General features: G+C 41.0%; 1 protein-coding gene across 1 annotated transcript; it reads right to left on the bottom strand.

Moving 5' to 3' along the window:
• Nucleotides 1–1,116: 1,116 nt before the first annotated feature.
• On the bottom strand, nt 1,117–20,848 carry LOC124719037 (guanine nucleotide-binding protein G(q) subunit alpha-like). The gene is made up of 3 exons (XM_047244705.1): nt 20,800–20,848; nt 15,003–15,187; nt 1,117–1,272 (listed from the first exon to the last, which is right to left on the bottom strand). Exons 1-3 carry the CDS (start codon nt 20,846–20,848, stop codon nt 1,117–1,119), a joined length of 390 nt encoding a protein of 129 aa, XP_047100661.1.
• Between the last annotated feature and the right edge of the window lie 1,343 nt (nt 20,849–22,191).

The raw sequence follows: 22,191 nt of genomic DNA, 5'->3' as shown, positions 1-22,191 counted from the left end.
TGAATTTGGCACTCCATCAGGGATACGACTTCCTCAAATCCTGCCCTGAAATGAGATCCATCCTTCATGAAATCATCCCCACTCCACCAAGAGTGTCTTTCCGCCATCCACCTAACCTTCATAACCTCTTAGTTCATCCCTACGAAATCCCCGAAATCCCCAAACCACCTTCCCTACCTTCTGGCTCCTACCCTTGTAACCGCCCCCGGTGTAAAACCTGTCCCATGCACCCTCCCACCACCACCTACTCCAGTCCTGTAACCCGGAAGGTATATATATATATATATATATATATATATATATAATGTGAGTTTCTGGTCTTTGTCAGTCTGTGTCACAGTGTATCGAAGTCAAGTTAGCAAGTTAGCCTCCACTGTAAGTATTGTGTATATTCTCTCTGATGTCAAGCCAGAGTTGCTTTTAACATAGGACAATTAACTGTCACAAGTCACAGCTTTTGTGGGACTGTACTGGGAAAATCCCTTGGATCCTGAGATCCAAGTGACCATTAGTTCATTCATCAGGGCAGAAAAAATGATAATTTGCAGACAGTAAAAAGGATGGCATTCTTTTTTTAACTTTCCCCACCAATCATGCTCTCCTTCCCATTAACAGAACTAATAGTTCCAAAACTATGATAATATCATTTACTTTTATATGAGTATACAAGCCGTATGCCTCCTGAAGGTAAATTTTGGCCAACAATTCCATTTCATAATTTCAAGTCTTTATATAATATTTTCTGTAATTTACAATGTTTAATTTTAAAAAATAAGAAGAAGAGTTCTGTGTTATATGGATTTTTGCACCAGCAATATACAGTGACAATATTTTATGCAACAACACAGAAGGTGATAATTTATTACTATTACAGGGCAGAGCATGTTGAAATTCAACTGTTATTGTTATTCCCTCCAAACAGTCACACTATTCCACATCATCCTTTCCCCTGCCCCCACCCCCCTTTTTTGAGTGGGTGTTTTAATAATCTGCACTTCAATCATTATCTCAGAAGAAATCATTACCACAAAATAAAAACATCCCATTATAAAAGGAATTGTTTTATCTTTTCTGTTTTTAACATCTTTTTTTCAACTCCAACAAAGCCCATACTTACTATTTGGCGGAGTCTGTGAGCTGGTACTCGCGACGCCTGTCGTAACATTCCTGAATTCCTACATCTGCCCACAGATCCTTGATGGCCTCAACATATGGACTTTCAAATGTTGTTACTGTTTCGAAGCCCACACTTCGAATGAGTTCTGCTTTTTCCTACAGAAAAAGAAAAAGATCACTTTATAAATACAGAAAGAAGTTGTAGTTATTATTTATTTATTTACACGTCTAGTTTCGTAGGACCAAATTGAGGAGCAAATCTCCAAGGTCACGGAATGCTATTACTATCTTAATCACCTTGACCTTTATCTTGAAAGAATACACCACCGTTTGACTGTATATTTCTGTATTTTTCTTGTGTACAATCTAGATTTTGGCTTTCATGCCATTATCGAATACAATTATCTGACACAATCGACATCATTTAGCTATGTACTGTGCAGGATGGCAAATACACAGTTCAACACATTTACTTAACACTGATATAAATTAATAGTGAAACAGTTACATCTTAAAAGCATAAGCTAGTCTTGTGTTTACCTACTTTGGGCTGACTTCAACAGATATGATGTGCTTGAGCAACAATGTGCTGCTTTCCTACAACACCTTAACTTTGTACCACTTACATGTATGTTAAGCACTAGTTGAATTTGTCGAAATGTATATTTGTCATCCTGCACAGTGCACAGCAAAATAATGTTAATGGTCTAATAACATTGTACTTGATCATGGTGTGAAAGCCAAAATCCAGATTGTACAAAAGAAAAATACAGTAATATACAGTTTAATGCCTTGTACTCTTTCAACAAAATTACTATATGACTGTGGTTCAGCACTGTTGAAAACGTTTTTGAAAGAAATTATAAACTAAGAGTCACTTGTTAAAAGAATCTTGTTTGTTGCTAAGGTGTAACTACAAATGCTCTGAGTTTGTACTCTGTGTAATGTCTTATGCAAGAGTTCATTGTTAGAGTTTTATCTTGTTAAACTGTGACCAACAAATGTGTTTATTCCAATCAGGTAACATCTGTAAAGAGCTATGCTAAAAGGTTATGGACCCAGACTGCATACTTCAGCATATATATATATATATATATATATATATATATATATATATATATATATATATATATAGAGAGAGAGAGAGAGAGAGAGAGAGAGAGAGAGAGAGAGGGAAACATTCCACGTGGGAAAAATTATATATAAAAACAAAGATGAGGTGACTTACCGAATGAGGGCGCTGGCAGGTCGATAGACACACAAACAAACACAAACATACACACAAAATTCAAACTTTTGCAACAAACTGTTGCCTCATCAGGAAAGAGGGAAGGAGAGGGAAAGACGAAAGGAAGTGAGTTTTAAGGGAGAGGGTAAGGAGTCATTCCAATCCCAGGAGCGGAAAGACTTACCTTAGGGGGAAAAAGGACAGGTATACACTCGCACACACACACATATCCATCCACACATACAGACACAAGCACACATATTTAAATACACATACAGACACAAGCAGATGTCTGCTTGTGTCTGTATGCGTGGATGGATATGTGTGTGTGTGTGCGAGTGTATACCTGTCCTTTTTTCCCCCTAAGGTAAGTCCCCCCCCCCATGAACCATGGACCTTGCCGTTGGTGGGGAGGCTTGCGTGCCTCAGCGATACAGATAGCCGTACCGTAGGTGCAACCACAACGGAGGGGTATCTGTTGAGAGGCCAGACAAACGTGTGGTTCCTGAAGAGGGGCAGCAGCCTTTTCAGTAGTTGCAAGGGCAACAGTCTGGATGATTGACTGATGTGGCCTTGTAACAATAACCAAAACGGCCTTGCTGTGCTGGTACTGCGAACGGCTGAAAGCAAGGGAAAACTACAGCCATAATTTTTCCCGAGGGCATGCAGCTTTACTGTATGATTACATGATGATGGCGTCCTCTTGGGTAAAATATTCCGGAGGTAAAATAGTCCCCCATTCGGATCTCCGGGCGGGGACTACTCAAGAGGATGTCGTTATCAGGAGAAAGAAAACTGACGTTCTACGGATCGGAGCATGGAATGTCAGATCCCTTAATCGGGCAGGTAGGTTAGAACATTTAAAAAGGGAAATGGATAGGTTGAAGTTAGATATAGTGGGAATTAGTGAAGTTCAGTGGCAGGAGGAACAAGACTTCTGGTCAGGTGACTACAGGGTTATAAACACAAAATCAAATAGGGGTAATGCAGGAGTAGGTTTAATAATGAATAGGAAAATAGGAATGTGGGTAAGCTACTACAAACAGCATAGTGAACGCATTATTGTGGCCAAGATAGATACGAAGCCCACACCTACTACAGTAGTACAAGTTTATATGCCAACTGGCTCTGCAGATGACGAAGAAATTGAAGAAATGTATGATGAAATAAAAGAAATTATTCAGATTGTGAAGGGAGACGAAAATTTAATAGTCATGGGTGACTGGAATTCGAGTGTAGGAAAAGGGAGAGAAGGAAACATAGTAGGTGAATATGGATTGGGGGACAGAAATGAAAGAGGAAGCCACCTTGTAGAATTTTGCACAGAGCACAACATAATCAGAACTAACACTTGGTTTAAGAATCATGAAAGAAGGTTGTGTACATGGAAGAACCCTGGAGATACTAAAAGGTATCAGATAGATTATATAATGGTAAGACAGAGATTTAGGAACCAGGTTTTAAATTGTGAGACATTTCCAGGGGCAGATGTGGACTCTGACCACAATCTATTGGTTATGACCTGTAGATTAAAACTGAAGAAACTGCAAAAAGGTGGGAATTTAAGGAGATGGGACCTGGATAAACTAAAAGAACCAGAGGTTGTACAGAGATTCAGGGAGAGCATAAGGGAGCAATTGACAGGAATGGGGGAAATAAATACAGTAGAAGAAGAATGGGTAGCTTTGAGGGATGAAGTAGTGAAGGCAGCAGAGGATCAAGTAGGTAAAAAGACGAGGGCTAGTAGAAATCCTTGGGTAGCAGAAGAAATACTGAATTTAATTGATGAAAGGAGAAAATATAAAAATGCAGTAAGTGAAACAGGCAAAAAGGAATACAAACGTCTCAAAAATGAGATCGACAGGAAGTGCAAAATGGCTAAGCAGGGATGGCTAGAGGACAAATGTAAGGATGTAGAGGCATATCTCACTAGGGGTAAGATAGATACCGCCTACAGGAAAATTAAAGAGACCTTTGGAGATAAGAGAACGACTTGTATGAATATCAAGAGCTCAGATGGAAACCCAGTTCTAAGCAAAGAAGGGAAAGCAGAAAGCTGAAAGGAGTATATAGAGGGTCTATACAAGGGTGATGTACTTGAGGACAATATTATGGAAATGGAAGAGGATGTAGATGAAGATGAAATGGGAGATATGATACTGCATGAAGAGTTTGACAGAGCACTGAAAGACCTGAGTCGAAACAAGGCCCCCGGAGTAGACAATATTCCATTGGAACTACTGACGGGCGTGGGAGAGCCAGTCCTGACAAAGCTCTACCATCTGGTGAGCAAGATGTATGAAACAGGTGAAATACCCTCAGACTTCAAGAAGAATATAATAATTCCAATCCCAAAGAAAGCAGGTGTTGACAGATGTGAAAATTACCGAACTATCAGCTTAATAAGTCACAGCTGCAAAATACTAACACGAATTCTTTACAGACGAATGGAAAAACTAGTAGAAGCCAACCTCGGGGAAGATCAGTTTGGATTCCGTAGAAACACTGGAACATGTGAGGCAATACTGACCTTACGACTTATCTTAGAAGAAAGATTAAGGAAAGGCAAACCTACGTTTCTAGCATTTGTAGACTTAGAGAAAGCTTTTGACAATGTTGACTGGACTACTCTCTTTCAAATTCTAAAGGTGGCAGGGGTAAAATACAGGGAGCGAAAGGCTATTTACAATTTGTACAGAAACCAGATGACAGTTATAAGAGTCGAGGGACATGAAAGGGAAGCAGTGGTTGGGAAGGGAGTAAGACAGGGTTGAAGCCTCTCCCCGATGTTGTTCAATCTGTATATTGAGCAAGCAGTAAAGGAAACAAAAGAAAAATTAGGAGTAGGTATTAAAATTCATGGAGAAGAAATAGAAACTTTGAGGTTCACCGATGACATTGTAATTCTGTCAGAGACAGCAAAGGACTTGGAAGAGCAGTTGAATGGAATGGACAGTGTCTTGAAAGGAGGATATAAGATGAACATCAACAAAAGCAAAACAAGGATAATGGAATGTAGTCTAATTAAGTTGGGTGATGCTGAGGGAATTAGATTAGGAAATGAGACACTTAAAGTAGTAAAGGAGTTTTGCTATTTGGGGAGCAAAATAACTGATGACGGTCGAAGTAGAGAGGATATAAAATGTAGGCTGGCAATGGCAAGGAAATCGTTTCTGAAGAAGATAAATTTGTTAACATCCAGTATTGATTTAAGTGTCAGGAAGTCGTTTCTGAAAGTATTCGTATGGAGTGTAGCCATGTATGGAAGTGAAACATGAACAATAAATAGTTTGGACAAGAAGAGAATAGAAGCTTTCGAAATGTGGTGCTACAGAAGAATGCTGAAAATTAGATGGGTAAATCACATAACTAATGAGGAAGTATTGAATAGGATTGGGGAGAAGAGAAGTTTGTGGCACAACTTGACCAGAAGAAGGGATCGGTTGGTAGGACATGTTCTGAGGCATCAAGGGGTCACCAATTTAGTATTGGAGGGCAGCATGGAGGGTAAAAATCGTAGAGGGAGACCAAGAGATGAATACACTAAGCAGATTCAGAAGGATGTAAGTTGCAGTAGGTACTGGGAGATGAAAAAGCTTGCACAGGATAGAGTAGCATGGAGAGCTGCATCAAACCAGTCTCAGGACTGAAGACCACAACAACAACAAAGGTAAGTCTTTCCGCTCCCAGGATTTGTATGACTCCTTACCCTCTCCCTTAAAACCCACTTCCTTTTGTCTTTCCCTCTCCTTCCCTCTTTCCTGATGAGGCAACAGTTTGTTGCGAAAGCTTGAATTTTGTGTGTATGTTTGTGTTTGTTTGTGTGTCTATCGACCTGCCAGTGCCCTCGTTCAGTAAGTCACCTCATCTTTGTTTTTATATATAATTTTTCCCACGTGGAATGTTTCCCTCTCTCTCTCTCTCTCTCTCTCTCTCTCTCTCTCTCTCTCTCTATATATATATATATATATATATATATATATATATATATATATATATAATGGAAGGAAACATTCCACGTGGGAAAAATTATACATAAAAACAAAGATGAGGTGACTTACCGAACAAAAGCGCTGGCAGGTCTATCGACCTGCCAGCGCTTTTGTTCGGTAAGTCACCTCATCTTTGTTTTTATATATATATATATATATATATATATATATATATATATATATATATATATATATATATATATAAAAACTGGGTAACTACTGGCACATGCACAGCCCTTTCCTGGTTTGAGGAGCGGCATCAGAATAGCCTCTCTCCACGAGTTGGGAAACTGGCTTGTCTGCCGTATCAATTTAAAACAGTCAAGAAGGATTTCATGTGACTCTGATGGAAAATGTCAAAGCATGCAGTACTGGTCTTGGCTGTGACCAGGTGCAGTATACTTGCCCTTCACAAGAGTCGCACAGTAGTGCTGAAATACCAGATCCTAGCTGGCTTTGGCAGTAGTGTTCCAAAATGCTCTGCCATCATCTGAGCGATGCCACAGAGCATTTTTTGGAGACAACCTGGCTTCAGTACTGGTGCTATTTGGAAACAATTGTGTTCACTGGAAATCCTCCCAATGGCTTCCCATACTTCCGTAGAACAAGTTGAACAGTTGATGGGACTCCAGGAATGCTTGATATTTTTCTCATCAGTCTTCTGAGTGGTTTGATGCGGCCCGTCACAAATTCCTCTCCTGTTATAACAACCTCCATCTCAGAGTAGCACTTGCAACCTACGTCCTCAATTATTTGCTGGATGTACTCCAATCTCTGTCTTCCTCTACAGTTTTTGCCCTCTACACTTCCCTCTAGTACCATGGAAGCCATTCCCTGATGTCTTAACAGATGTCCTATCACCCTGTCCCTTCTCCTTATCCATGTTTTCCACATATTCCTTTCTGATTCTGTGTAGAACCTCCTCATTCCTTACCTTATCAGTCCACGTAATTTTCAACAATCGATCATAGCACCACATCTGAAATGCTTCGATTCTCTTCTGTTCCGGTTTTCCCACAGTCCATGTTTCACTACCATACAATGCTGTACTCCAGAAATACACTCTCAGAAATTTCTTCCTCAAATTAAGGCCAATATTTGATATTAGTAGACTTCTCTTGGCCAGGAATGCCTTTTTTGCAATAGCTAGTCTGATTTTGATGTCCTCCTTGCTCTGTCCATCATTGGTTATTTTACTGCCTAGGTAGCAAAAGTCCGTAACTTCACCGACTTCATGACCATCAATCCTGATGTTCAGTTTCTCACTGTTCTCATTTCTATTCCCTCTCATTACCTTCGTCTTTCTTCAATTTACTCTCAATCCATACTCTGTACTCATTAGGCTGTTCATTCCGTTCAGTAGATCATGTAATTATTCTTCACTTTCACTCAAGATAGCAATGTTATCGGTGAATCTTATCATTAATATCCTTGCACCTTGAATTTTAATTCCACTTCTCAACCTTTCTTTTATTTCCATCATTGTTTCCTCGACACATAGATTGAACAGTAGGAGTGAAAGGCTACATCCTTGTCTTCACCCTTTTTAATATGAGCACTTCATTCTTGCTCATCCACTCTTATTATTCCCTCTTTGTTGTTGTACATATTGTATATGACCCATCTCTCCCTACAGTGTACACCTACTTTTTTCAGAATTTCGAACATCTTGCACCATTTTGTATTGTCGAACACTTTTTCCATGTCGACAAATCCTATGAAAGTGTCTTGATTTTTTTAAAAGTCTTGCTTCCATTATTAACCACAATGTCAGAATTGTCTCTTTGGTGCCTTTACTTTTCCTAAACCCAAACTGTTCATCATCTAGTGCATCCTCAATTTTCTTTTCCATTCTTCTGTATATTGTTCTTGTAAGCAACTTGGATGCACAAGCCGTTTAGCTGATTGTGTGGTAATTCTCACACTTGTAAGCTCTTGCTCTCTTCGGAATTGTGTGGATGATGCTTTTCCAAAAGTCAGATGCTATGTTACTACACTCATATATTCTACACACCGACACGAATAGTAATTTTGTTGCCACTCCCCTAAATGATTTTAGAAATTCTGATGGAATGTTATCTATCCCTTCTGCTTTATTTGACCTTAAGTCCTCCAAAGCTATTTAAATTCTGATTATAATACTCGATCCCCATCTCTTCTAAATTGACTCCTTTTTCTTCTTCTATCAGATCAGAAACATCTTTCCCCTCAGAGGCTTTCAATGTATTCTTTCCACCTATCTGCTCTCTCTTTTGCATTTAACAGTGGAATTCCCATCCCATTCTTAATGTTACCACCCTTGCTTTTAATGTCACCGAAGGTTGTTTTGACTTTCCAGTATGCCGAGTCTGTCCTTCCGACAATTATTTCTTTTTCGATGTCTTCACATTTTTCCTGCAGCCATTTCGTCTTAGCTTCCCTGCACTTCCTATTTATTTCATTCTGCAGTGATTTGTATTTCTGTATTCCTGAGTTTCCCGGAACATGTTTGTATTTCCTCCTTTCATCAATCAACTGAATTATTTCCTCTTTTACCCATGGTTTCTTCGGAGTTACCTTCTTTGTACCTTCGTTTTCCTTGCCAACTTCTGTGATGAACCTTTTTAGACATGTCCATTGCTCTTCAAGTGTACTGCCAACTGAACTATTCCTTTCTGCTGCATCTATAGCCTTAGAGAACTTAAATGTATCTCATCATTTCTCAGTACTTGTGTATCCCGCTTCTTTGCGTATTGATTCTTCCTGACTAATGTCTTGAACTTCAGCCTACTCTTCATCACTAGGCTACTATATTGTGATCTGAATATGTCTGCTCCTGGATATGCCTTACAATCCAGTATCTGATTTTGGAATCTCTGTCTGACCATAATGTAATCTAACTGAAATTTTCCTGTATCTCCCGCCCTTTTTCCAAGTATACCACCTCCTCTTGTGATTCTTGAACAAGGTATTCGCTATTACTAGCTGAAACTTGTTACAGAACTCAACCTTTTCTTACTACCCATAACTATGTGTCTAGCCTTGGTTCTCAACTCTAAAAGGGTGCAAGGTTGACTGCTATTGGGCAGTATTTAAATTGCCGAAAAGCCACACACTTTACCCACATTGCTGAGCAGCACTCGTTGCCTCATAAGGTGACCTGAGGACATTGGAACGGATACGTAAATGGCACGACGGATCACTCTTGTGATATGATCCAGACACTCCTAGACACTGTCGCGGTGTTCAAACACAGCGAGCTGGCTAAGCAGCATCCAGTTAGCCCTGCTGTCTACTGATATTGGTGGCTTCTGTTCAGTAATGCTTCATCTATTAAGTCGATCCAGAGTGGGAAGTGTTCACCGGAATGAAGGTCATCAGTTGCTTCACAGCCTGTGTTTGCAAGGGCTGGAGAGCAGAATACGGCTGAGGATGACCCAGTGACACCCGGGAAATGAGTAAGTCTAGAAGCATTAAGGATCCACAACACCTGAGCTATCACGATGTTCTAAACGACTTGACCCCTGGGGCAAGTATAGTTCAAGCTCCGTAGTACATTACGGGCACCAAAATTATCAAGTTGGAGAACTGGGTGGGTGAGTTGTTCAATAAGGACTGTCAAAGCCTCAATGTCTATTGCAGGTAAGTACAGTGAGCAGACAGTGATCCTCTGAGCCACACAAACTGCAACAGCTAACTCAGCAATCCCTCCCTTGGCCCTTTCCCCAGTAAATCCGTCACTGTGGTGCGGGGGATAGCCCCACAATACAGGGGCATCAGGTGCTTTAAAACGCGCTTCCTGCACAGAGGGTGTTTCTGTGCTAGGAGTTTCAGTTCCTCCACACGTGTCCTGAACCTATTAATGTGTGCCATTGCAGTACGGGGGCCATTTATAGCAGGGGTTGCCCTTTCACCCTCTCTCTCTGTCAGGGACGGGAGCCCATAGTGGGTGGAGGCTCAGACTTGGCACGAGAGGAGTGCCCTAGGCCAACATCAAGGTCCATCAGCCCTGAGGGTGAATCACAAGAGGCACCAGGGAGAACAATGTCGACATCATCGACGACTTACTTCCTGCGTCTATTCTTTGCCTTTGTCTTTGATTTTTTTTGCCCTGGGTAGGCTTCAGAGGCACAACCGTGAATGTGGTAGTAGCACTGTTGGATGGTGGACCACAATGAACCTCTGGAGGAGCAGTGAGATCCACAGTGTCAACAACCACGGCCTTTTCTGTTGTTCTGGGAGGAAGTAACTGCAGCAGGACCACAAATACACTGACAAATGCATATTCTAATGCCAACACTAGCAACCTCTATTTCTGTAGCAGCATTGGCCTTCTGAACAGTCTGTTTAAGAACAGGTAGTGAACTTTGAGGCTGGCAGGCCCTTGTACATCTTTTTGGCCTCATCACACAGGGTGCGCTTCTTTGTTTTAACCACCTGTATCTTTCTTTCTTCAAGGAAGACACTTCAGTCCCTACTCGAGACAATATGATCCCCAGAGCAATTTACACACTTCAGAGGAAATGGACAACCAACTCCTTTGTGGGCAGCCCGACTACATTTGCCAAAACTGACTTCTTCCTTCCAACTTAGAGGAACCTGCCCAAATTGCCGCCATTTAAAACAGCGCATTGGGTTAGGGGACACAACACCACACTCTCAGGTGAAGGAAATCTGCTTGATGTGCTTTTCAAGTTCTTTGGGGAGTTCTTTGAAAAAGACCTGACACTGAGTTCTATACAAATACCTGATGAACTTCTGTCTATTAGGCGTTTTTGAGTACATCCGTGAACATGCAAGTACAACAAAAAACACCACAGTAACTTAAGTGCACTGTTGTAAATTGAAAGTACATATTGCACTGTTTATTAACATTTGTACATGAGTGCGACTGATGAAAGAAGACTTGTTGCCAGTAGTGATGAGTTAACTGTAATCAGTGGAAATTGAAATTAACTCATTTTTATGAATTTGTGCAGAAGAACATTGAAGCAACCATCAAATTTAACATTTCAATTGTTGCTGGAGGACATCAACTGTTTCAAACACTTATAGCTTATGACTGAAATTTTGTTTGTTGGCAGCGCAGATAACATAAAAACCTTTAAATATCTTCTGGAAGTGACAGCAGTCTACACTTGCTTTTAAGAGACATGTACTTTTGGCAAATCTGTGAAGCAAATCACTTTAAAACACATGTCTCTCTTTAAACATATTTTCAAAAAAATTGCTCCAAAATAAGGAACAACCCTGTAAGCAACAGTACATAGTACTAAGTTATATTTTTAAAATAAACACAAGAGCTATGTGTAGTGATGTGTCTTTTCCTTTCTAGTTTTCCTTACTGAATGTTTATTTTTCTGTATATTGTGATCCAATCACATTAATGTGACCACTGCATATGTTCGACATCAGCGTGTAATAACCATTCACAGACAACAGGTGGCAGCACTAGCAGTAGAGGAGGGTATATAATGTGACAGGATGTGAACAACAGCACAGTCATTGTCGTAATGCTGAAATGGAGTGATTTAGCTGACGTCCAAAAGATTGTGACCACTGGCTTTTGGGCCGAGACTGGAAGGATTTCTGAAACGGTTAAATTTGTGAATTATTAGTGTGCCACCATTGTCAATGTGTACTGTACGTGGTAAAATGGCGCTACCCAAAATCAGTGCTGACGCAACTGTAGTGCACCACGGTCCACAGATGACAGGGTTGAACGACAAGTATCCAGATGAAACAAGGGGCTACCAACAGTGTCTCCTTAACAACCATTCAGCAAACGCTGCTGCGTAAGAGTCTCTGCAGCACACGTCTGTTTCACGCAGCCACACCGACAGCTGTTCACCGACGATGAAGGCCGGAATTTGAGGCCAATACTGCAGCTGGATGTCCTTCGAGTGGCGACAGGTGGCATTTTCACGTGAATCACATTTTACGCTCCATCGGACAGACGGTCATTGGCACGGAAGGGTCTGTGCTGGAGGAGGAAGTATTACGGTCTGGGAAATGTTTTCGTGGCATTCCCTATGTGATGTTGTCATTCTGGAAAAGACAATTGATCAACCCAAGTACACATCTAGCCTCGAGGACTTTGACCACAACTATGTGTTTGTTTCTTCTCGGCACAACGGCATCTACCAGCAGGACAATGCAACGTGTCGCACAGGTCACAGTGTATGTTTCAGGTTCGAGGAGCACCGGGATGAGTTTACCATAATTCTCTGCCAATCAGAGGCAGGGCCACGTGTGAAAGCAGACGTGTAATACCAACTCGGCCGCAATTTCTGCCCAACAATTTACACGAGTATGACTACCAATCAGGCCACTGCAAAAAAGATTGACAATTGCCAAACTGTGGTCGAAAGCAGAGCTGACCACCCAGTGGCAGAGCACGCTGCTGAGCACAACAGGCTTTAAATGGCTGCTTCACAAAATGTGCTATCCGGATTGACTCGCAACAAGTTGTTCGTTCCCATAATATTCCCGGACTCTAGTCTCCACTAGCTCACTGCCCCACAACCACCTCCATCCCATCCCAGGAGCCTGCCTTGATTCATCCTGCACCTGCACCCCCTCCCACTCAATCTGTCTTCTGTCATCCTCTCCCAATAGATTCCTCCACGTTATCAGTGTTCACGTCACATTCTTATCCTGTACACCTGCTGCCTTCCTCAACACACACACACACACACATACACACACACACACACACACACCCCCTTGCCGTACTGCAGAACTCCTTACGAAGCCCAAACAAATGGAAATCACAGAATGATAGGTCTTTGCTTTAAAGAGAGAATCAAGTTGAGTCCCGCCAGCTGATAGTCGGGTCTTGACTTTCAATGGGGCTCTCTCCCCTTTCCTCTGCCACTACTTCTTGGACGATACGGATTTGGGAGTGTAGTGGAACCAACATTTCATTTCATCACAGTTGACAATCCTACTCAAAAATCGATATCATTCTTTTGCAAACTTTGCTGTAAGTCTCTGACGTACCTCCAAACATCTCAACTTCTGAGTTTTGGTCAAAAGGTGAGAGACGCATCTGCAACATACTTTTACACAACTGAAGGGGATTTGTGATGATCGTGCGACACCTCCCAAACTTATTCAAACCTGTTTTGCAATCAGAATGAGATTTTCACTCTGCAGCAGAGTGTGTGCTGATATTAAACTTCCTGGCAAATTAAAACTGTGTGCCTGACCGAGACTCGAACTCGGGACCTTTGTCTTTCACAGGCAAGTGCTCTACCGACTGAGCTACCCAAGCACGACTTGTGCCTCTTCCTCACAGCTTTACTTCTGCCAGTACCTCGCCTACTACCTTCCAAACTTTTCAGAAGCTCTTCTGCAAAACTTGCCCGCAAAAGGCAATGGTCCCGAGTTAGAGTCTGGTCCAGTACACAGTTTTAATCTGCCAGGAAGTTTCATATCAGCACACACTCCACTGCAGAGTGAAAATCTCATTCTGGAAACATCCCACAGGCTGTGGCTAAGCCATGTCTCTGAAATATCCTTTCTTTCAGGAGTGCTAGTTCTGCAAGTTTCGCAGGAGAGCTTCTGTGAAGTTTGGAAGGTAGGAGACGAGGTACTGGCAGAAGTAAAGCTGTGAGGATGGGGCGTGAGTTGTGCTTGGGTAGCTCAGTTGGTAGAGCACCTGCCTGCGAAAGGCAAAGGTCCTGAGTTCGAGTCTCGGTCCAGCACACAGTTTTAAAGTGCCAGGAAGTTTCTGTTTTGCAATATCTGATAATCTTGCCTGTCAAGTGTCTTCAAGAATGTTTCAAACTACGCAGAGATTTCCCATCTGTAATGCCACTCTGAGGATGGAAGTCATGTTTCTGATTTTCCACACACATTATTGTCCTTCCTTGAATTATTTATGCCAGGCAAATGCATGCATACTTGACAATGTTTGATCACTGAACTGTACTGTCAATCCCTGGAAAATTTCTGTCAATGCCTGGAAAATTTCTGTCAATCCCTGGAAAATTTCTGTCACTCCTTCACAAGCATTAAATTTTATTTTTGTGTGTTGTGAAGTGAAGACGTGCACCTATTGCTTAAACATCGTGAGCATTGCCGACGAAGCTGTTAGAAGTATGTAACAGCAGGCTATCCCCATTGCTAATGGGCCCCACCCGACAATACTAGAAATGCAAGTCTAATCAAAACAATGGTTGATGCTCAGTAACAAAAATCCTGTTTATAGTTGATTCATACTGATAAGTAACACTCAATATGAACTTCAGACAATTGAAAATGGCTTCACAAGCAAAACTGTTCCATGATGAAAGCAAGATAAAAGCATATTTAAATCTTTACAATGGCAAGTAGTAATGCATAATGTTATTCAGCTTCCAAGTGACATTCTCATATGTACAGAACACACTGGGACATTCTGTTTACTTTTATTTCCACATGTCAGTTTTAGAGGTTCATCTTTATAATGAGGTCTTTAATGATTTAATCATACTGGTGAAATATGCAAACACGCAAAGAAATTCCAACTGCAGTTACTGAAGTGGAACAAGTATCAGTAGCACAGTATACACCTACTGGCTTGTTCATAGTATACTTACTGTATGTCTACCATAACCAATAATAATTATAATAAAAATTACGAGTAATTTTATATTACTAATCTTACACTAAGTCTTTAATACAGAGCAATGGCTACTTACTATATTTGCTGACTGCGCATACTGTATCTTTAGTAACTCCATAGCCCTAATCATACTTTGCATGGCCATGAATATGTTCTGGTAAACCAATTTGATGAAACCTCGTTTATCTTCATCAGAGTACCCCGAGCCGTGGATGATACACATCTGTTTGATGGAGGTCGACTTCCCTGACTCACCAGTACCTGTGGCATGCGAGTCAACGTTTTATTCACTGCACAAACAAAATTCAAGCAATATAAAAACGCATACTCATGATTCAGAATTACTGCTAACGAAAAGTTTAATTTAGCTTGGTTATGTATGATCCTTCGATCATAACTGCAATCTGTTCCTATGGTTTTGAGTAGGCCTAAGTCAATTATTTTACAATGATGGTACATTAGCATAAAATCTGGCAACCTGTTGTTGATTACACACACACACACACACACACACACACACACACACACACACACATATCTCACTCACCTCACTCAGTGTGTGTAAAATTCTTCTATGGTGAAATGACACAAGTCAGGTGCTTTAGCCTACAGCAGAGATAAATAACCAATAGTGAACAACCGCAATGATAAAAGAGAATCTGAGGATAGGAAGGAAAAAACTTATGATATGCAGCTCAGTGAGCAGATTACATAGAAGTTTACAGTTTGCCTGGCACCACTTTTAACTTCTCCGCACACTGTATTATTGACTTTGGCTGCTAAGTAAGATACATCTACAACCGATGTCACTTGGGGGCTATTACTGCACATAATTCTGAACTCAAGATGAGATGCAATAACATAATTTGTGCTTAACTTTAAAGCATAATCTAGGTCCTCCCTCTTTCATGTTTATGACATACCTGCTGATCTATATGTTGTACAATGATATAATTTTGCAGGCACATTCAATGGTATATGGAGAATGTGTGCAGAATGTGTTGCAAATAGAGTTAGTAATAAAGAAGGAATAAAAGTCATGCCTGATGTTGAAGTTTTACTGGATATACAGTGAAAATTTAGTAAGCAATAAACTTGTTTCCTTTCATCATTTTGCTACGGGTTTCAGCATGAAAGTTTCACAATGGTTCAAAATTGTGTGTACAGTTTTTTGGAAGTCACTAAGTGCCCTCATTTTCATATACTGGATTAGTATTGTCTTAGTAATTTGTGTGTCTTAAGTTATGGTACTTCATGACATATATACTGTTTCTAAGTATAATATGTGTCTTACTGTTTTAATCATTTAACATAAGATTATTGATGGTAGGCAATGGAAACCTCATAATTCTGTTTAGTTGAATTTTACAGAAGGAGCAAAAACGGTTGCTTAAAGATAATATGAAGTGATACAGGTGAAGTTGCTATGTGTGTAACGTGCTTACTGTCAGATCAGTATATGGTGAGACACACAATGTAAAATCAGGAGGGTTGAACCTAACAAAAGTGGATGTCAGCTTTTAATTCTTAAGATGATGATGATGAGGCGTGTAAAGACAGACAGAACAGAGCCTTGACGATATTTACTTTATTTCTGAATTATTTTTACAAATATAGGTTGTGTTTTGTAGACAGATCTGTAGCACAGCCTGAGAACGTGGCTGGCTTGTAGTTTAGTTACAAGTTGGTGAAGCCAACCAATAAGATGTCACAATAGTAACTATAAAGCTCGTTATGGAGAATATAATTTTTTGTGTCAGATGTTGATGATAGTTCTATGTCTACCTCTCCCGTCACCCACCACTTCCCGAAGTCCCCCTGTACGACCACAGAGTAGCATTCCACTCCTGACTCAGTACCAGCCAGGACTTGAGCAACTGAATCACATTCTCCACCAGCATTTTCACTACCTCTCGTCGTGCCCTAAAATGGGGAATGTCCTACCCACTATCCTTCCTACCCTTCCCACAGTAGTATTCTGCCGCCCACCAAACCTACACAATATCCTCTTCCATACCTACACAATCCCTGCTCCCAACTCCTTGCCCCACAGCTCACATCCCTGTCACAGACCAAGTTGCAAGACCTGTCCCATACATCTTCCTACCACCACCACCACCACCACCACCACCTACTCCAGTCCAGTCACTTTCTGGCAGTCTTCTTGGTGTGCCTATCTGTGACTCAGCATCTTCTCTCTATGGTGAGTAGCAACAATTTTTTTCATGATATTAAGTTCCATCCAGGATTTTCCATTGTTTTGCAGTTAGGTTTATCATCATCACACCATCATAAATCAATGTAGTGGTATCCATAGGTTCAATATTTTTGTCAAACCATTTTGTGTAGCTAATACTCTTTTCTTTATTCTCAATATATCTCAACTTTCATGTAAAGTATATTTATTTACCAGTCCATTCATCATCAAATATGGTAACAGGTTTTGTATGGTGATGATAATCAAAGCTAGAATTTTATGTTTCACAGACATTTTCAGAAACTGGTGTAGTTACCTTGAAACAGAAAATGTGCATCTGAAACATAACTCTGGAATACCACATTTTCTGCTACTTCCAGTCTATCTCAGAATTAGCCAATGGAAATAAATTAAAGGTGTTAAGCTGTTATGCATAATAAGTATACTGAGCCAATGTATTTCCAAGAAATCAAACTTGTTGGTCAGTGCTTACCTTCAGGCAGTAGCCTATAATTCTTACTACTACCAGTGAGAAGCCCTTGAAAGTAAAATAATACTATTTGCAGATTATGTAATTTCCAAATTTCTTCCTCAGGGAGTAAAGGGTTTTAATTGGGGAAAGTGAGATAGGTGGAAAATATAACTGATCTTGGACAAAATTGCCCCACAGATGTCTGGAATCCCTCTCAGCATGGGTGGGGATAGGGTGAGAGAGAGGGTTGGGGGATAGGGGGGGAGAGAGAGAGGGGGTTGGGGATGGGGGGAGGGAGAGAGAGAGGAGGGAAGATGGGGTAAGATGGGGTAGTGTGAGGTGGAGTATTTGGAAGATAGGTGAGGTGGGCGTGTTGGGGGGGGGGGGGGGAGGGGGAAGACAGGGAGGAAGAGAGCAGGTGGTAGGGAGGGAGGGAAGGAGATAGTAGGTGGGAGGGAGTAGATATGGGAGAGGGAGCATTGGAGAGTGGGTGTAGATGGGAGGAAGATAGGGAGACTTAGGTGGGAGGGAGGGAAGGAGGGAGGGAGGGAGGGAAGGAAGGAAGGAAGAGGGCCATGAGGGAGGGAGAGAGTAGCTGCGAGGGAGGGGGGAGGGGGAGAGTAGGTGCGAGGGAGGGGGGAGGGGGAGAGCAGGTGTGAAGGAGGGGGGGAGGGGGAGAGTAGATGTGAGGGAGGGGGGAGTGAGAGAGTAGGTGTGAGGGAGGGGGAGAGTAGGTGTGAGGGAGGGGGAGAGTAGGTGTGAGGGAGGGGGAGAGTAGGTGTGAGGGAGGGAGGAGGGTTAGTGAGTGAATGAGTGTAGGTGGGAGGGAGGGAATGTGAGGGGTGTAGGTGGGAGGGAGGGAGGGAGAGAGAGAGAATGAATAAGCATGAGAGAGAGAGAGAGAGAGAGAGAGAGAGAGAGAGAGAGAGAGAGAGAGATGTCTAAACAGGACAAAAGGGACTGGAAAAATACAGGAAAAGAAAGAATGGGAGAAATGGAGTAAGGAAAGGAATAACTGAGGATTTGGGCTAGCACAGGTCGTAGGGGTAGGCTTTTTATACTGGCAGAAGTTTTCATAGAGCCACCAGTGAGGTGGAAATCAGAATTCAGGAAGGTAGCCTGTTGGGTTGAGATGGACCAGTTAAAACTGACTTCAGGCTATACATGTTTAACTACCAAGGTAAATCCTTGTTCACTTAACACATTAAATCCATTTTGTGGTTCAAGAAGGCCGATGTTGCGTACACAGACACAAAACATTGCAATGATAATGGAATTATGATGGAACTATGAAACTGCACTGTCTCAAACACACTCTCACGTGCAAAAAAATATTGTTTTACACAAGTACTTGTGTATTTGTGGTACAAATTCTGTTTAGATGATTGTCCAGGATATTAACAAATACACTGCAAGAAATAAGCACTAAACTGTTTTTTCTGTCACTCCTCCATAATGCAAACATATCCACATGGAAAACACATTGGTATTAGGTCTCTAAACACAACAAAGCTTAGTAAAACCCAAAAATTACAAAGCAAGGCAAGCAGAAGAATACAAATTATTATTTTAAACAAATTCTTCAGGTGGTATGTCTCTTAATAAAGTTCACAAATTAAATTGTGTGGAGACAACTTCTTAGTCAAGAAACAAATATCTATGGTTTAACTTTTTATCAATTTTGAGGTAATTAAAGGCAAGAAGTGAGTGTATACTAAAAATACATAACAGCATCAACATAGAGCTGAGCTTGAAAAATTAAAATATTTACAGTTTCGTACAAAGAGTTAAAATTTGTTATTTGTATCATAACTGATGAAATTAATTTTAAATAACCTTTTTTTTTTTTTTTTTAAATGACAGATGGATTCAGATCTGATCGCTCTTGTACTGATGGAGTATTTACCCTAAAAAACTTAGTGGAGAAAATGACAGAAATGACAGCAAGGGGCCTTACTACCCACCTTATCTTTGAAGACCTCCAGAAAGCTTATGACACAGCTCCACAGAACACGCTATGGACAAGTCTAATTGATAATGGCATGTGACAAAGCTGTGTGAAAGCTGTCAGACTCCTCTACCAAGTTTGTACGGCAATGGTAAAAGTGAGAAATCAACTATCTCAAGAGTTTGAGGTGACAAAAGGATTACGCCAGGGATGAACACATCTTCCTAGAGGAGGCACTGAAATCCTGGAAAAGGAAATGAGGAGGAATGGGTATCTCCGTAGACGAGATCTTGTCCACTTTTTTTTGCTGATGACCAAGTGTTAGTAGCTGGAGATGAGGAAGATGCAAATTACATGCTCCACAAATTAAGAGAAGAATATGAAAAATGAGGTCTTGTCATAAACGTATCTAAAACAGAATATCTGAAAGTGGTAGAAAATGCTGTTGAGGACTTACAGCACAGTGCTGATACTGTTAAAGGGTGTCATAATTTTAAGTATCTGGGAGTGACACTCTCGTCCAATGGTAGAAGTATGGATGATATAAACAATAAAATTGGCCAGGGCAAGCGAGCCATAAAACAACAAAATGGTATTCTTTCGAACAAAATTATGACGCACAAAACGAAACATAGAGTCTACCACACAATTATTGAATATGATCACAACATATGGTGTGGAGTTGTGGAACCTAACTCAGAGACCGAAAGATCGCCAGCTGGATGTCGAGATGAATTTGTGGAGACAGAGTTGTGGATATTCCAGGCTTGATCATATTAGAAATCATAGGACCAGAGAGGTTATGAATGTCGAAATCGCAATACTAGACTACATAGAAAGGAAGCGCCTAATCTGGTATGGTTAATTACAGTGTATGCCAGTCATAAAATGGCCAAAACGTGTATGGCATTGGACTCCACATCAAAGAAGAAAGTGCAGTAGACCTGCGAGATGCTAGAAAGATGAAGTCAACAAATGAATGGCGGCAAGAGGTCTTAATGAAGGAGGCTGGAATGACTGTGAATGACGGAGATTGGGATGCGAGAGGTGGTGGCAGCCGTAGAAACCTCGCTCAGATATATATATTGTTTATCATACCCGTGTACCATAGCAGTGTCATTGAATAAAGTTAAAACAGTACTGTAGCAACAAACCAGTCCATTTCATCACCAGATAGACCCAACCCACCTCACACATTGCTCCCATCAGAATGTTATATTTTCCCCTTTTCTTTCCTGCACATTCTAATATCTCACCAGTGAATATCCTCATATCAAAGAACAACTCTGCTGCCCTCAGCACCATTTCTTATGGCCTGTTCACTCCCTGAACCCACACCTCATTATTCACAATTTCCATTACAATCACGTAAAGCATCCATTTGTCCATTTCCCATGTCATTTCTTGTTTTCTTAGCAACATCCCACCTCAAATGGACCTGTACTCCATGAGTCTGCGTCAGTTCAGGAAAGTATCGCTATCCCTAGGTAAAAACAGTTTCACATATAATTCCTTTAATGCTGCTTATGCCTTGTAAAACCCTCAACAGCCTAACCATAAAAATTCCCTTCTCTGAATTCTACCCCTTCTTTCATAATGATCTTCATGTTTCCAGATTACTCCAGCCCCAATCCTTACAAAACTGGTACTGCAGAAACAACACATTTTCATGGTACAGGCATCCCAGAAGCAACTCTGCTCCTCCTGTAAGAGCTGATCAACATAGACTGAGATTGACTTTTTCCTGTAATTTCCATGATAGTTTCCTGTCTGTACCTCAAATATTTCAAAAGAGTTGGTTTTTATGTGTAATGACCATAGGCAGCAGCACTTTTGTATTGGTAGGTTGGTAGTAATGCTATATTTTGTAGACACTCTGTGCATTTCACATATCAAACAGTCAGTGTGACATGAGAGAGGCAGTACAGCACAATAAATTGGGTATTTGCTAAGTCATACAGCAACTGAAATTTACAAAAAGCTGCAGCAAGCTTACGGTGAAGATGCATACCTTGTACAACAAAGTTTAGGTGGTTCAAGGACTTCAAAGAAGGCATACTTGTATTGGCGGACCTGGTGTTTCAGCTTCTGCTGTGACTGAAGTCAACATCAACACAACTGCTGTGATTGTCCATTAGGTTTGGCGGATAATATTATGTAGTGTAATGTTGAAAATTTCTTTACAGTTATGAATGATCTCCATATGACTGGTGTTCGTGCCCAGGTGTGCCACATGTGTTGACTCCTGAACAAGAGACTGTGTGAATGGAGACAAGCCGTGAGATGCTATGTCTGTTTACTGATTGAAGGGACGTGTTCTTGGAATTGGTTTTCATCTGTTATGAGTCATGGCTGCATTGTTATGATTCTGAAGGAAAATGAGCTAGCACAGTGTGGAAATCGACAGGTTCTCCGACACCAAAAAAGGCAAAGGTTGTTACATCAACAGGGAAAGTGATGGTGATCACTGTTTTTTACTGTGATGCAATGATTAATGGCATTCAGTTCCTCCTCACAATCCTGTAACAGCAGCATACTGGATGTCAGTATCAGCTACACTGAGGAGGCACATTACAAGGAAACGACTAGAGCTTTCTTGGACTGGGTGACAGCTTCATCATGACAATGAGCGGCCTCATGTCGCAAGT

Source organism: Schistocerca piceifrons, chromosome 10, assembly GCF_021461385.2.
Source record: "Schistocerca piceifrons isolate TAMUIC-IGC-003096 chromosome 10, iqSchPice1.1, whole genome shotgun sequence".
In the NCBI taxonomy this organism is placed as follows: domain Eukaryota; kingdom Metazoa; phylum Arthropoda; class Insecta; order Orthoptera; family Acrididae; genus Schistocerca; species Schistocerca piceifrons.
Note: the sequence above shows the minus strand (reverse complement) of the source record. Positions and strands in the feature narration are given on the sequence as shown.

What these genes read in the sequence shown, in the direction of transcription:
- LOC124719037 (XM_047244705.1), bottom strand. Translation starts at nt 20,848, where the DNA reads ATGGTGCTGAGGGCAGCAGAGTTGTTCTTTGATATGAGGATATTCACT. An exon ending in TGATATGAGGATATTCACTG is followed by an intron (nt 15,188 to 20,799) that starts GTGAGATATTAG and finishes CGCATGCCACAG; the next exon opens with GTACTGGTGAGTCAGGGAAG. An exon ending in ATGCGCAGTCAGCAAATATA is followed by an intron (nt 1,273 to 15,002) that starts GTAAGTAGCCAT and finishes CTTTTTCTGTAG; the next exon opens with GAAAAAGCAGAACTCATTCG.